Source organism: Bidens hawaiensis, unplaced genomic scaffold (genome assembly GCF_021521415.1).
Source record: "Bidens hawaiensis isolate Kalapana, Puna unplaced genomic scaffold, B.hawaiensis_p1.1 tig00046649_1, whole genome shotgun sequence".
NCBI classification, from domain to species: Eukaryota; Viridiplantae; Streptophyta; class Magnoliopsida; order Asterales; family Asteraceae; genus Bidens; species Bidens hawaiensis.
This window is the reverse complement of record NW_027505991.1, coordinates 14831-30399: the sequence shown is the minus strand read 5'-3', so window position 1 is coordinate 30399 and position 15569 is coordinate 14831. Positions and strand designations below refer to the sequence as shown.

The following is a 15569-nucleotide window of genomic DNA, read 5'->3' as shown; positions in this document are numbered from 1 at the left end:
CTAATAACGAGAATTAAACGAAAATAAATTTTGATCAATGAATAAAGTTCGGTTCATAGGTATAGGATTTTATTATATTATAAAAATATATTTTGTTTTTTTAAATAAAAGAAAGTTTTTAAACAAAAACCATGGTCCGGTTTATCAAAATAATGTTTATTTAATTACATATATACATACGTACATATATATGGGAAAGTTAACGTAGAAATGAAATTAACGTGCTAAACATGAGAATCACGTAGAGTAATTATATATACAAGTAGAGTAATTAGTAATTACATCTAGAGTAATTACATAATTACTCTATGATATAATTACATAATTACTCTACTTGTATATATAATTATTCTAGTTGATTCTTACGTTTAGCACAATAATTTCATTTGTATTTGATCCAAACCATATATATATACATATATATATATATATAAGGAGAGGATCAAGAGAAAACTCACCTTTAGAGAGAAAACTTAAAAACTCCTAAATAATTATTTTTAATTAAAAATATAAAAATATTTTCAAAATTCTGTTTTAGCCATTATTCTTATATTTTATTATATTTCACTCGAAAAAAATAAAAGAAAATAAAAAAAAACCGCTGTGATGCACATACGTATTACTGTGCGATACCGTTGTATTATACATATGTATTACTATGTATTTTTGAGTTTAGTAGTGTTTTATTGCTTATATTCAATATTTGTGTATTGTATATGTAAGGCCCCGAACCTCGGGAACCCCACAGTTGGTAATCATTCAAAACACTCGTAAAATTAATTAAACTTAAAAACAATTCTTTTCATTAAAATAAGCATCACAGAGTATAATTCGGCAGAAAACGTAAATAACAAAGTAAGTTCCCAAAACCCGGGAATTTTGCCCAAAACCAACATAATTATCTTTAATAAAAATTTTTAAAAATAAATGTTTAATAATAAAATCTTCAAATCCCATATGCCCTTCACCGTCCAAGTAGCTTCGTGCACGTCCAAGCGATAAGGCATCATCTTCCTAACCTAAAACTCACACTAACATGCACACAAAGTCAGCTTAAGCCGAGTGAGTTCAAGTTTTAAATAAGTAACAAAAGTCTTAATAATCATTCCAACGGTTTTAAAACTGAAAACGGAAATACATCAGTTAGGTCATCACATTTAATAAATAATCATCCTTACACATAAACATCTCTATACGTACATTCCTATATATATATATATATATATAACATTCAATAATAACATTCAGGTCGAGCAAACGTACAACCCAAACATGTAACATTCAGCGCATGCAAACACAAAGTAGGCATACGCAACATTCAGTAGTCGAGACGACTATAACATTCGCCAAATATTGGCCATTCTATAATATATATATACATACACACATTCTTTAACATTCCAAGGCCTACCAATACTAGCAAGCCTATGTAAAATCGTTTAAAACATTTCATCAAGCAAAATCGCTTAGGTGTGCATGCTAGCCCAAAACTTAAAAAGAGTTAAACGGGGCATCAAGAACTCACCTGAAATCAACCGAACACCTGCAACGGGCTAGGAAGTCCCTAAGTGCACACTCACAAGTAAGGGCCTGTAAATTGTACACAACGCGTCACTAAACTAGACCGTAAGAACACACTTGCCTAATGGGCCGTTCAAGCCCAACACTTTGGCCCGAGGCCCAACAACTTGGCCTGAGGCCCAACCCATACCCAATTACTTTACCTCAGCCCCTAAAACCTTTCAATTAACCGAACCCACCCTACTATCATGATCGGGGTTAACCATGATGTACAATTTACCCGCTTGCAAACCAATCGAGTCGAATACGCGCGAAATAAGTTCTTAAATCATTTGTCAAGCAAATTAGCCCCAAATGGACCAAATCCCCATCATAACCTGCTCATTTATCATAAACATGCCACACGAGTCGATATGGGTGGCGGTTCCTTTTTACAACACTCACTTTAACGTTTAAACGGCAATTTGCGCACAACCGACTCGATTAGCTAATCACCAACCTAAACAGCCCCGAGTTCCAAAAATTTAATTTTTCCACAGCCCTTAAACCCCCCTAGGGCTGTACAAACTGATTCGGTTGGTCATTCGATCGATTAACGCATCAAACTCAACAATTGCCAATTCTACACCCGGTAAACCCTAGTTTTCGAACTAAAATCGATTGACCGACCTAAACACCTTCAATGAATACGGTTTTTAAGTATGATGTACCACACATACCTAGGAGGATTTTGGTGCAAAAACCTCACTCAAAACAGCCCCGGAAACGCTCAATTGGACAGCCACCTGGCTAGCCTACAACAAGCCATAAACCGATCAACACACGCGTTATAACGATCAATTATGGTGTAAAAGACTTGGGGAATCGTAGTACATACCTTGAATTGAAGTTCTAAGGCTTAGAATTGGCTGCAAAAAGAAAAATTCGTGGGTCTTGGGTCCTTGCTTCCTGCCGATCGCAACAGGGGGGGGGGGGGGCTAGGGTTAGTTTATGTTATAACATAATATATTACACTCTAGTTCCTCCAGATTGAAGTGTAAGGCAAAATGGAAGGAAAAGTTAGGTTCTTTAACGTACCGGGATGACGTAAAGGCTTCCGAGAAACGTTGGATAAATTCCGAGAATTATACATACTGTATAAGCTTAAATTCTTGAAACCGGAATTAACGGGCGTTACAGTATATGTGTAATAGTGTTGTATTATATGAAAAAAAATAATAATAAAATAAAAGTCGATGTGGTGCACATGTGCGTTAATGTTGTATTACATATACGTACTAATGTGTATTCGATGTGTGTTTTAGTCTTATATTGCATATATACAATAGTGTGTATCAAATATGTGCAATAGTGTTATATTCCATACAACACAAACACTTTTGCATATATGTAATGCACACTATTACACATGCGCACTATACCGACGAGGTTACTGACAAGTTTTTTTTTTTTGAACCAATAACAACATATAAGAATAATGGAAAAATAAGAAACTTAAAAAAAAAGGTTAAAAATAGTTTTTTAGGAGTTTTTAAATTTTCTCTTTAAGAGGAGTTTTCACTAGACCCCACCCATATATATATATATACACATATATATATATAATATCAAAAATTGATTAAAAAACTTAAAAAAATAAATTTCAAAAACCGGCCTGAGGGACCTGAACCCACGTTCCAGGCCGATTCAGAGTTTTAACAGAGCAGGCGTTGGTCATCAGGCCAGCGTCTTAAGCTGATTATAACATGAGAAAATTAATTTATAAACAATATTAACTCTTGTTTTTCCCCAAATTCAAATATAAACCCTACAATCGGGTTTGCCTTAATTGTTTCTTGTGGGTTAAAATTGCTTTGGGTTATAGTTTGCCAGTTAAAAACGAAACAAAAAGCATATTTCAATTACCGATTATGAGGACGATGAGACAGAGATTGTTGAACTAGGGTTACGGCTTATGGCTTGATCACGTTCTTGATCTTAATATCAAGATATGAAGCAATTAACTTAGGGTTTAGTATCGTGATGTTGTAAGGAGTGTATGGACGAGCTTAATTGATTCAACAAGTATTTATAGTGTTTTGGAGGTCAAAAGAGTCGTGGTTTAGTTAAAGTTGATACGAATCATTAGTTGTTAATTGTTAATCATTTTCCACAATTTAAGTGTCGGTGTGATATGTTTTAGGTTGATAAACGATTTGGTAAGATCAATTCCGTTGATTATGCCGAGAACTAAGGTTTAAGAAAGGAGGGGGGTATGTGTCAGTGACGGGGAAGGGAGAAGGAGGGAAGATGGCTTTGGATATTTTTTGCAATTCAGTCCCTAAGCTTTGGTGTTGGGTGCACAAGGGGGGTAAAAGATTAGTTAGGGGGCATTTGTGTAGTAAAATCATAGTTATTTATTAATTTATCCAAATACTTATTCAATTAAGGAATCAATTTGAAATAAAAAGAAACTACAAAATAAATGCAAAATTTTATTGACGAAAACAAAACCGTTTACAAACCAGGTCGGGTAAAGATTACGAATATGAGAAATGAAAGAAAATCCGAAATATTACAAGAATTTCCTGCAAAAAGTAAAGAAAAACCAATGACCTATAAAACTTGCAGGCCAATACTAGCCCTAAAGATAGTAACAGATTATAAAATCACCAACACAAACTAAGCCTAAAAGCTATTAAACAATTGTATACCTCGTTTGAATTTTAAGCAAGTTTTTGTAATTCATATCATAAACCTAAATAAATATAACATGTATACCCCCATTTTAATGTGAAGTAAAACACGAGAGAATCCAGAGTAAGCATGCATCTAAATCAGCATAATGAAAGAAAACAAATAGACTATAAGCCCAAAATTTTAATCTTCCATTACAACTGAAAGTAACAATTCTCTGTTTAGAAGTCACACGGACATTTTATGGAGCACGTGGTATGCATATGTGTTAACATATGTTGTTTTTTTAAAAGCAGCCAAAATTATCATAAAATTCAAGCTTTTATGGTTACACATGAAAAAATACCTTTGAAATACACAATACAACTTACCAAAGAAACATTCACATCGGAGACGAAGGAAAACAGAGAACATCAGAGGAGAGTAACACGCAAACAGATCTGGAGAAGGGGAAAAACCGGTTATCAGATTGGTTTAACAGAATTAATCATACAGAGTTAGATTCAATACAAAGAGGATTGAACAACGAAGAGCACTCTTGATATGGCTGCTTGAATACTGTGACGGTTGCTTTAGAGACAATGAAAGAGCTGCCTGATATATTAATTATTTTATTTTCTTAGGTTTTGTTAATTTGTCTATACAATAATTATGTAATTACATCATAATGTAAGTACACTATGCTGTAATTATACTATACTATAATTATACTATGTTGTATATATAATTACAACTAGCAGAGTGCCCGCGCGATGCGGCGGCGACGGCAATTTGCAACATTTTAGTCGTTTATGTTGGTTCATAAGGCAACTCGTGAGATAGTGTATAATAGCACTTTAGTTTGTTAGTTTTGTTATTCGTATAATATTTTACAAAATTTTATTATAGAAAACTATTTTTACTGTTTCAAGTTAGCAATATAAATATGGTGTATCTTTTTTATAACTGTTACACATGTGAAATAAAAAATAAATTGACATTAAAATTATTGTCTAATTCAGTAAACTATAATGACAGTGCAATAAACTAAAACAAGAATAATAAATTTTAGTCATACTTCTCTCATATCCTAATTGTCTCATCTTGATTTTTCAATCACCATTCATCATCGGCGAACATGCTATCTAAAGATTTACAAAGAGGTTGATGCCCAGGTTTCATTGATACATTTGGTGGAGGCTGAGATTCTTTTTTGTTGGCTATCTATTTGCATTGCCACATCTTCTACAGCAGGTTTCGATACTAAAGAAAAAGAAAATAATATTTAGTCTCTTATATATGTTTTAACAAAGTAATAATGTTATATGCAGTTAGTATAAATACCAATGCTTTAAACTTTTTCTACTCTTCGTCCATTAAAATTTCCTAGTTTATGTAATACAAAAATGATTAATTTAGTATGATGGAAAACATGAGGAAAAAACAGGTAAAATCAAACACTTGTGCCGTTACAAAAAACTACGTGATGGATCGATATTCCGTATCCACGTCATTGGACATCCAATCTTCAATAGAAGTTTATGAGGTCGCAAACCACTAACATTTAGTGAGTTTAGGAACTCGGTTAGATAAAAGTTGTGGTTATCGTCCTCAACTTCGTCGAAACTATATAATAAACCCTTTCCTCACCATGAAAATTGTCGATCAGTTGATATAATAAATTTTTGATATATATTGATAATTGGATAATTTTGTTATTCCACAACTAAATAAAAGTTTATGTGTGTTTTGAGTTGATTTTATTCTAATGGTTTTGTAATTTGAATTTTATAATTGGGAGGGCTGGTTTTGTAATTTCATAGTTGATAATTTAAATAGAATGAGGGGTGTTTATAAACATTTTATAGGTGTTTAGTTGCATATCTAAGTTGTACTTTAATGCTTCATTGACTTGTACATTATAATCTACAAATCGGTTTTGAATTTTTTTTATATAGAAACATTGACAAAAATAAGCACGTCGTAATGGTTGGTTCAGTTTTTTTAAAGAACATTATATATATAAAAATATAGACAAAAGAAAAAAAATGGTAAGTATGTCAATTTTTTTTTAAAAAGATGAGGGGTAAAATGTGTAAACAATTCTAGATATTACAAAAATTAACTAAAGTTTAAGGATATATATTGTAAGTTTTAATGGGTATATATTGTAAATATAAAATAAAAATTAGAAGTTACGGGTGGTTAGTGAATTATGTAAAGTCAAAAATATCCCTAATTTATTTAAATTTTATGCATTGAAACTTGTACATGTTGCATTATAGATTGGACCTCTTAAAAATTAAGAGGTCTTTGGAATTCTCTTTATATATAGTATAGATATAGATAGTTGATTCTCACAGTTAGCACGTTATATGAAGTTTTATATATTTTTCGCCTGTGTGTAACATGAGATCTAACCTACTTAAGGTAATCGACCAATAAGAAAGGGGCATAACATTTTGTTTTAATAGTATATATAATATAATATATAATTAGATTAGATTTTTTTTGAACAGATATATAAATGTAATTAAACTACAAAGTGTTTAACTATTTATTATTATTATTATTAATTGATCTCAAAAAAATGTTCGTTGTAGGTAGTAATGAGTAATGGCATTGTCCGGATGACTTTTTCGAATCCGGAAGGTTATATTATAGGCATACAATACAAAGGAATCGACAATTTGTTGGAAGTAAACAATGATGAATCAAATCGAGGGTAAAAAATCATTTCAGTCCTTTGTTTATCTAAATGTAATTCACATGTAACATAAATGAATCAATTACATGTAACACAACCCTTTTTTTCTTTCCTTTTTTCTTTTTTTCTTTTTGGTGGTAAATTTGGCGGGATTACGTGTAAGTGATCATCTGGCTCTTACGATCTAGCTTTTAGCGTAATATATGGGCTTTCGGGTGAAGGGTTTTTCCTGAAACAGGAGATGGTGGGTTTTGGCTACCCAGCGTTCACCTTTTACCATTGGGTTACCCTGAATAGCTGGGCTTCTATTTGCTGGGCGTTAAAAAAACAGAGAGAATGCAATCAGTAAACAAAATGAACAATCGATAAACATCTTGGCTTTTCCATAATAGTGGTGTTAAATGCAATATCAATAGGTACTGGGACCTCGTTTGGAGTCCACCGGGAAGTCCTGGAACAACAGGGACTTTTGAAAGGTAATATTGTGAAACAATCATCGACATCCAATAATTCAATCTTGGTCACGAAAGCTATAACCTTCATTATCAATCACAATACACATATATAGGATCGTAGGAACAAGCTGTGAGGTTATAGCTGAAACAGAAGAACAAGTGGAACTCTCATTTTCGAGAACATGGAATTCGTCGCTAGAGGGAAAGCATGCCCCGCTGAAGATAGACAAAAGGTGATGGATATTACATGCAACTTTCTAATTGATATTTTAGGGGAAAAAAAAAAGACAATGATACAATTTTAATTAATAGGTTTGTGTTGCTTCGTGGTTCTTCGGGTTTCTACTCGTATGCTATCTATGAGCATTTGGAGGGATGGCCCGGTTTCAATCTTGCTGAAACTCGGATAGTTTTTAAGCTTAGGAAAGACAAGTAAGCACTTTTCCAATGTCTTCCATGTTTATCTAAGTGTCCATTCGCTATATATAACATTAATATTAATATTAATGACATCTGTTTTAAATATAGGTTTCACTATATGGCGATGTCTGATTATAGACAAAGGTATATGCCTTTGCCTGAGGATCGATCACCTGAAAGAGGTAAACCCTTGGCTTATCCGGAAGCGGTACTTCTTGTTGATCCAGTGGAACCCGAGTTCAAAGGAGAGGTATATCTTTAACATTTCGAAGCAAGTTGATAAATATCAGTATTATGTTAGCAAACCTGGTGCACAAGACTCTTACACGCCCCCGTATGCTTATGTGTGCTGTATGCATGCTTTCCTTTTCCTCTAGAAATGAAGGTTTTTTGTTTTTGATACCTACGTAGGTAGATGACAAATATCAATATTCATGTGAAACGGAGGATCTAAAGGTCCATGGATGGATATCCACCAATCCACCGGTTGGATTTTGGCAAATTACGCCCAGTAATGAGTTTCGAACAGGCGGCCCCATGAAACAAGAGCTTACTTCTCATGTGGGACCGACAAATTTAGCTGTAAGAATAACAACGCTGATCATCAAATCCCAATAGCAATTTTATACACATTTATGCATCTTATTTCAAGAACTTGCAGATGTTTGTTAGCACTCATTATGGAGGAAGCGATTTAGTTATTAAATTTAAAGACAGTGAAAAATGGAAGAAAGTTTTTGGCCCTGTTTTCATGTATCTTTGTTCAACGTCGGCAGGAGAAGAACCTCTTACGCTTTGGGAGGATGCCAAAAATCAGGTATTCAGTAGAGTTATATATCATTAGAATCTTGAATCAGCAAATTAAAAATGAAATTCTTTTGTTTGGTTAGTTGAGTTTATTATCTATTTTAGTAATTATTATTATTGTTGTTGTTTATCATATATTTTTAAGTTTATTTCATTATCATAACTTAGTTAATTTTATCATTATCATATTCATTGTAATCTCTCTATATAAAAGACTTGGCTTTCAGTTATTCGATCTGCACACATAAAATATTATTCACAAATACAACATTTTCAGTTATGTGAAATCTAATTTCATCTTGTTCGGTTTCAGATGCTAGAAGAAGTTGGAAAATGGCCTTACTACTTTCCAGCTTCGCGCGATTTCCATCAAGCTCACGAACGCAGTAGGATAAGTGGTAGATTATATGTATATGATAGGTTCATTAGCCATGAACGCTCGCCTGCAATCAATGCTTCTATTGGACTAGCTCCTCCAGGAGACCCCGGATCATGGCAACGGGAAAACAAGGTTAGTTAGCATGAGATCAAAGCACAGTTGCATATATATATATATATATATATATATATATATATATATATATATATATGCATAGGGAAGATTTCAAATAAGAACCCCTCTGAGTTTTAAGAACTCGAAAGAACTCGGTGTAACGATTTTTTTTACACATGCGTAATATATGTAGGTTACATACACATAAAAAAATTACAGAATTTTTTACGCACCGAGCCGACTTTTTACAAATGTGTAACGGACGTAAAAGTTAGTGTAACCACTTACATCTTTATTCTCTCTCTCTCATATATATATATATATATAGGAGAAGTAAAGTTTGAAAACCCTCTTAAGTTGAGGAAACCCGTGAAAATCTTATGTAACATGGTTTTTTTTTGTTACATGTAATATATGTTACATTAAATACAAAATATCGAAAACATAAAAAAAAATGTTGTGCTATTTTTTTTACATTTTTTTAGTAATTTTTATATATGTTTTCAGGAGAAAGAAAATATAAATAAACTTTTACATTTTTTATTAACTTTAATTATGGACCACAAGATTTAATCTTTTATTAAAAACATGTGGTTGAGAATGAGTTTATAGAGTTTTCACAACTCAAGTGGGTTTTTATTCTAACCTAACCATATATATATATATATATATATATATATATATATATATATATATAGGGGACGGATATTTTGAGAACCATGTTGAGTTGTAAGAAATTAAAAACTCCATTCTAGGCCACATATTTAGTTAAATGGATTGGAATATATGGTTGAGATTAAATCTGGCAAAAAAATCAAATTATGAGAGAGAATAAAAATGTAAGTGGTTACACTAACTTTTACGTCTGTTACACATGTGTAAAAAGTCGACTCGATGCGTAAAAATTTCTGTAATTTTTTTACGTGTATGTAACCTATATATATTACGTATGTGTAAAAAATATTCGAAAAAAAATCGTTACACTGATTTCTTTCGGGTTCTTAAAATTCAAAGGGGTTCTCATTTGAAATCTCCCTATATATATATATATAGAGAGAGAGAGAGAGAGAGAGAGAGATCCTAAGAAAACTTTTTGAAATTGAAAAATTTGAGAATTATTTTGGACTAAAAAAACTCTTTAAAAACTTATTTTAAAAAAATATAAATCGAAAAAAATGAAAATTTTAAAAAAGTAAAAAAATCAAAAATTTTTATTGTTCATCCGGATTTCATAAAACCCTAATTATATACATATGTGTATTTTTATTTAATCTCCATTATATGTATATTTTTATTTAATCTCTATTATATAATGTACACATGTATATTATCATTATCTTAATTGTACATATGGGTATAAAGAATAACGTGTATAAAATTAAAAAATAAGCATTTTACATATTTGTATACTTTTGCTAAACCAATATGTTTTTTTATGAAACCGGGATGAAAGATAAAGCTTTTTTGTTTTTTTTATTTTCGCGCTTTTTTTTTGTTTTATATATTTTTTTATTTTTCTTAAAAAAAGTTCTTTTTGCTGTCCAAAATGATTCTCAAAGTTCTTAATTTCAAAATGGTTCTCACACGATCCATATCTTATATATAAATATATGAAAAATAGCGTATATGTATATACGCCATATAATATATGCATCGCATATGTTATGCTATATATATTTTTCTTGTTTCTTGTTTTGTAATTTTTCAATCCCATGAAATAAGATTTTCCTTCCCTGCTTCTTTTCTTTTTGTTTCATTATTCTTCAACGATTACATGGCATCAGAGCTGAGTTCCTAATCCTGCTTTTTGTTTTAACTGGTTTCTCTTGTTTCATCGGTTTTCTCTCTTCATTTGTTGTTTGTTTTTTTTATCTTTTGATCATTTTCTTTCATCGTTCTTGTGTTTGTTCGGGAATTGATTTTTCCTTGATCAATTCCATTCATTTCATTCAATCTCTTTTTGAAATTGAATATTTTTTTCTTTGTTTTTTTTTGACATACTTTGTTTTCGTTCCGTCGACGATCTGTTCTGACGTCGGATTTCGTTCACCGGAGTTTCGTATTTATTTTCTGGACTTTTAGCGTATTGGGATTTTCTCAACGTCTATCTCGAGGGGGGATGTGAAGAATAGCGTGTATGTGTGTGTGTGTGTGTATATATATAGGGAGAGGATCAAGAGAAAACTCATATTTAGATAACAAACTTAAAAACTCTTAAAGAATTATTTTTAATTAAAAATAAAAAAAATATTTTCAAATTTCTGTTATTGCCACTATTATTATATTTTCTTACCCTTTGCTCGAAAAAAATAGAAAAAAATTAAAAAAATAAAAACAATTAAAAAAAACTCGTCGTAATGCACATACGTATTACTGTGCCATACCGTTGTATTACACCTGCGTATTACTATGTATTTTTAAGTTTAATAGTGTTTAATTGCATATATTCAATATTTGTGTATTGTATATATGTAGTAGTGTTGTATTATATGGGAAAAAAATGATAATAAAATAAAAGTCGATGTAGTGTACATGTGCGTTAATGTTGTATTACACATACGTACTAATGTGTATTCGATGTGCGTATCAGTCTTATATTGCATATATACAATAGTGTGTATCAAATATATGCAATAGTGTTGTATTCTATGCAATACAAACACTTTTGCATATATGTAATGCACACTATTACACATGTGCACTACATCGACGAGGTTACCGAAGGGGTTTTTTTTTTTGAATCAATAACAACATATAAGAATAATGGAAATTTTTTTTTTAAGTTTTCTTTTTAAGAGGAGTTTTCATTTGATCACACCCCTATATATAATGGATATATATATATAGGGAGGGATATTTTGAGAACCATGTTAAGTTTTAAGAACTTAAGAACTCAATTCTAGGCCACACATTTAATTAAATGGATTGGAATATGTGGTTGAGATTAAATCTGGAAAAAAAGTCAAAGTAGGAGAGAATAAATATGTAAGTGGTTACACTAACTTTTACGTTCGTTACATATGTGTAAAAAGTCAACTCGGTGCGTAAAAAATTCTGTAATTTTTTTACGTGTATGTAACTTACATATATTACGCATGTGTAAAAAAAATTTGAAAAAAAAATCGTTACGCTGAGTTCTTTCGAGTTCTTAAAACTCAAAGGGATTCTTAATTGAAATCTCCCCTATATATATATGTATATATATATATATACATATAGGGTAGGGATCCTAAGAGAACCATTGACAAATTGAGAACTTTGAGAACCATTTTGGACCACTAAAAATACCTCTAAAAAATATTTAAAGATTTATAAAAAAAAGAAAATTTTAAAAAAGTAAAAAAACCATAAATTCTTATATTTCATTCCGGTTTCATTAAAAAAAACATAGATTTTTTTCTTTTTAATTCGTATTATAACTATACACATATGTATACTTTCATTTAATCTCTAGTTACGTAATGTACACATATGCACATTATCATTTACCTTAAAATATACATATGTGTATAGGAAAAAACATGTGTGTACATATTATACATATATGTATAATAAAAAAACCGATTTTTTTCCTTTTAATTTGTATTATATCTATACACATATGTATACTTTCATTTAATCTCTAGTTACGTAATATATACATATGTACATTATCATTTACCTTAAATTATACATATGTGTATAGGAAAAAAACATGTGTGTACATATATGTACATATTATACATATATGTATAATTTAACTAAACCGAGTTTTTTTTTACGTTTTTTTTTAGAAAATGGGATGATAAATAAGAACTTTGATTTTTTTACCTTTCTTACTTTCGTGTTTTTTTTTTGTTTTATGATTTTTTTTATTTTTGGATTTTTTTGTGGTCCAAAATAGTTCTCATAGTTCTCAATTCCCAAAAAGTTCTCACATGATCCTGATTATATATATATAGGCTAAGTATAAAATGAAAACCCACTTGAGTTGTGAAAACTCTAGAAACCCATTCTCAACTATATGTTTTTAATTAATGTTTAAATCTTGTGGTCCACAATTAGAGTGAATAAAAAATGTAAATACAAATATAACCATTTCTCTCTCCTGAAAACATATATAAAAATTAGTAAAAAAATGTTAAAAGTTAGCAAAACATTTTTTTTAATGTTTCGATGTTTTGTATTAAATGTTACAACATATATTACATGTAACAAAAAAAAAACGATGTTACATAGGGTTTTCGCGGGTTTTCACAACTCAAGTAGGTTTTCATTTTAACCTTACCCTATATATATATATTATAACATATGTGCCGCATATGTTTTGTCATATATATAGTTTTCTGCCTTTTGTTTTTGTAATTTTCATTATGATAAAATAAGATTTTCCTTCTTTGCTTCTTTTCTTTCTGTGTTATTATTCTTCAACAATTACAAAATATATGTATATTAATCCACAATCACACGAGTGCAGGGCTATCAGTTTTGGAGTAAAACAAATATTGATGGCCAGTTTTCGATTGAAAACGTCTTGGCTGGGACATATAATGCATATGCATGGGTCCCTGGATTCATCGGCGACTACAAAAACGTTAGCACCATCACTATCATAGCAGGTTGTGACATGGAACTTGGTGATCTTGTTTTTGAGCCACCGAGAGACGGTCCAACGTTGTGGGAGATCGGGATACCTGACCGATCGGCAGCTGAATATTACATTCCTGATTCTGACCAGACGTATACTAACCCGTTTCTAGACAATGATCTTAACAGGTAAATGTTATTCTAATTTGGTATTAGCTTTGAAAATTGATCGAAGATAATAAGAGAGATATGTAAGTTGAGTAGGTTTAGACAATACGGATTGTGGGAAAGATATGCAAAGCTATATCCGGATGGTGATTTGGTTTTTACAATTGGTCAAAGTGATTACAAAAATGACTGGTTCTTCGCACACGTAAACAGGCAAGTATTATATTCTCTTCTCTTCAAAATTGAATTCTCATTTTACCATAGGATTGCCGGTTTCATTTAGTTAAAAACACATTGTTACAGGATCCCATAAAAAAAGTTACAATTTGTTTTGTGAATGTAAGTTCACTCAGCTGTCAAACGGGTCGGGTTGGTTAATGGTTAGGATCACAGGTTAGAAAGGGTTAAGGTTGGAATTGGTTAGAGTCGAAACGGATCCGAGTCGTAATAGGTTGGGTTGGGACTGCTCCAGGAACGGGTTGGATTCAAAAAATGAGCACAAAAGTCATAAAAGGAGATAACAAAAAGAATTTATGCGCATGCGGACAATGGGCCGGGTTACGCAAGTATCGGCACCGATTACACGTTCGATTTTGCTTAGCGCATGTATCGACATCGAGCCAAGTTATGCGCGTAACGGAAACATTTACGCATGCACCGACATGTGTTACGTTTGTACCCACGTTGGTTACATGTCTGGTATTGTGTTATGCGGGTGCTGTTACTGGTTACACGTTTGATGTTGAGTTACATGCATTCCATCGATAGTTATTACTAGAGACACATTATTTGTATATATTTTGATTTTGAACATGCATTATTTTAGTTAAAAGTCTTAGTCAAAGTCCTAGTCAAAGCCATAGTCAAAATATTATTGTTAGTATTAATTACATGTAGGTTATGTGTCCAGTTCATTGTTTATAAATATCGTATAAGTTATCAATACAAAATGTGGTTGTTTATATTCTTCTTTCAATATTGTATTTGATTATTCTTCTTTCAAATACCATGATTGATCATTTTCCTTACCTGGTATCAAAGCTTGTATTTTCAACGAGTAGCTCATGCTCCTGCAACCATCAATCTACTCTCTTCATTCTCTATTGCAGTAATATGCTTGATTTTCTTCTTGAGATGGTATTAAAGTTCATATATCCAATGAAAAATTCTTGATCCTCTAACCATCAATCTCTTTTCCTCTTTCTATATTCTAGTAATATCCTTTACAATCACAATATTACTCATTCAAACACCCCACCCTCTGCCACCTACAATCAATTATCCAGCCATCTTCTTCTCCTAAAAAAAAAAAATCTATCTACATCGCCTTTGCAATGGCCACTTCTTTAAACACAACTACTTCTCTGTCTATATCGATTAGATTTTGCAAAACCTATAATCCTATCACCGTCGCAATCATCATTTTCCGGCAAACTCCACCTTTGATCTTCTATCTTATGTTTCATTCACCCTCTTAAACAAACCCACAAAATATATATTCTTTTGCTTCATCAACTTTATCTCCATTTACATTTTCAACTTCATCTCTTAGCTCAAAAATGTTAATAATCTACTTTCACTCAAGACTTACCTTATCCTATGACCGTTCATCTTGCGGGATGCATATTAGAGACATATTATTTGCATATTTTCAATATGTATTATTCTAATCAAAAGTCTTAGTCAAAGTCATATTCAAAATATAACTACTAGTATTAATTACATGTAGGTTATGTTTCTAGCTCGTTGTATATGAGTTATCAATACAAAATGTGGT

At 31.3% G+C, this 15569-nt stretch overlaps 1 protein-coding gene across 1 annotated transcript in view; it reads left to right on the top strand.

Moving 5' to 3' along the window:
* The window catches only part of LOC143616289 (uncharacterized), a 52708-nt gene extending 38633 nt beyond the window's left edge, over window positions 1-14075 (top strand). Inside the window, exons 5-14 of the mRNA XM_077089162.1 lie at window positions 6780-6901; window positions 7300-7359; window positions 7452-7571; window positions 7651-7770; window positions 7867-8008; window positions 8170-8340; window positions 8420-8575; window positions 8879-9076; window positions 13515-13813; window positions 13889-14075. Of these exons, the coding sequence (XP_076945277.1) occupies window positions 6780-6901; window positions 7300-7359; window positions 7452-7571; window positions 7651-7770; window positions 7867-8008; window positions 8170-8340; window positions 8420-8575; window positions 8879-9076; window positions 13515-13813; window positions 13889-14075 (1575 nt within the window). The remainder of the gene's footprint in view (window positions 1-6779; window positions 6902-7299; window positions 7360-7451; window positions 7572-7650; window positions 7771-7866; window positions 8009-8169; window positions 8341-8419; window positions 8576-8878; window positions 9077-13514; window positions 13814-13888) is intronic.
* The last annotated feature ends 1494 nt before the right edge of the window (window positions 14076-15569 follow it).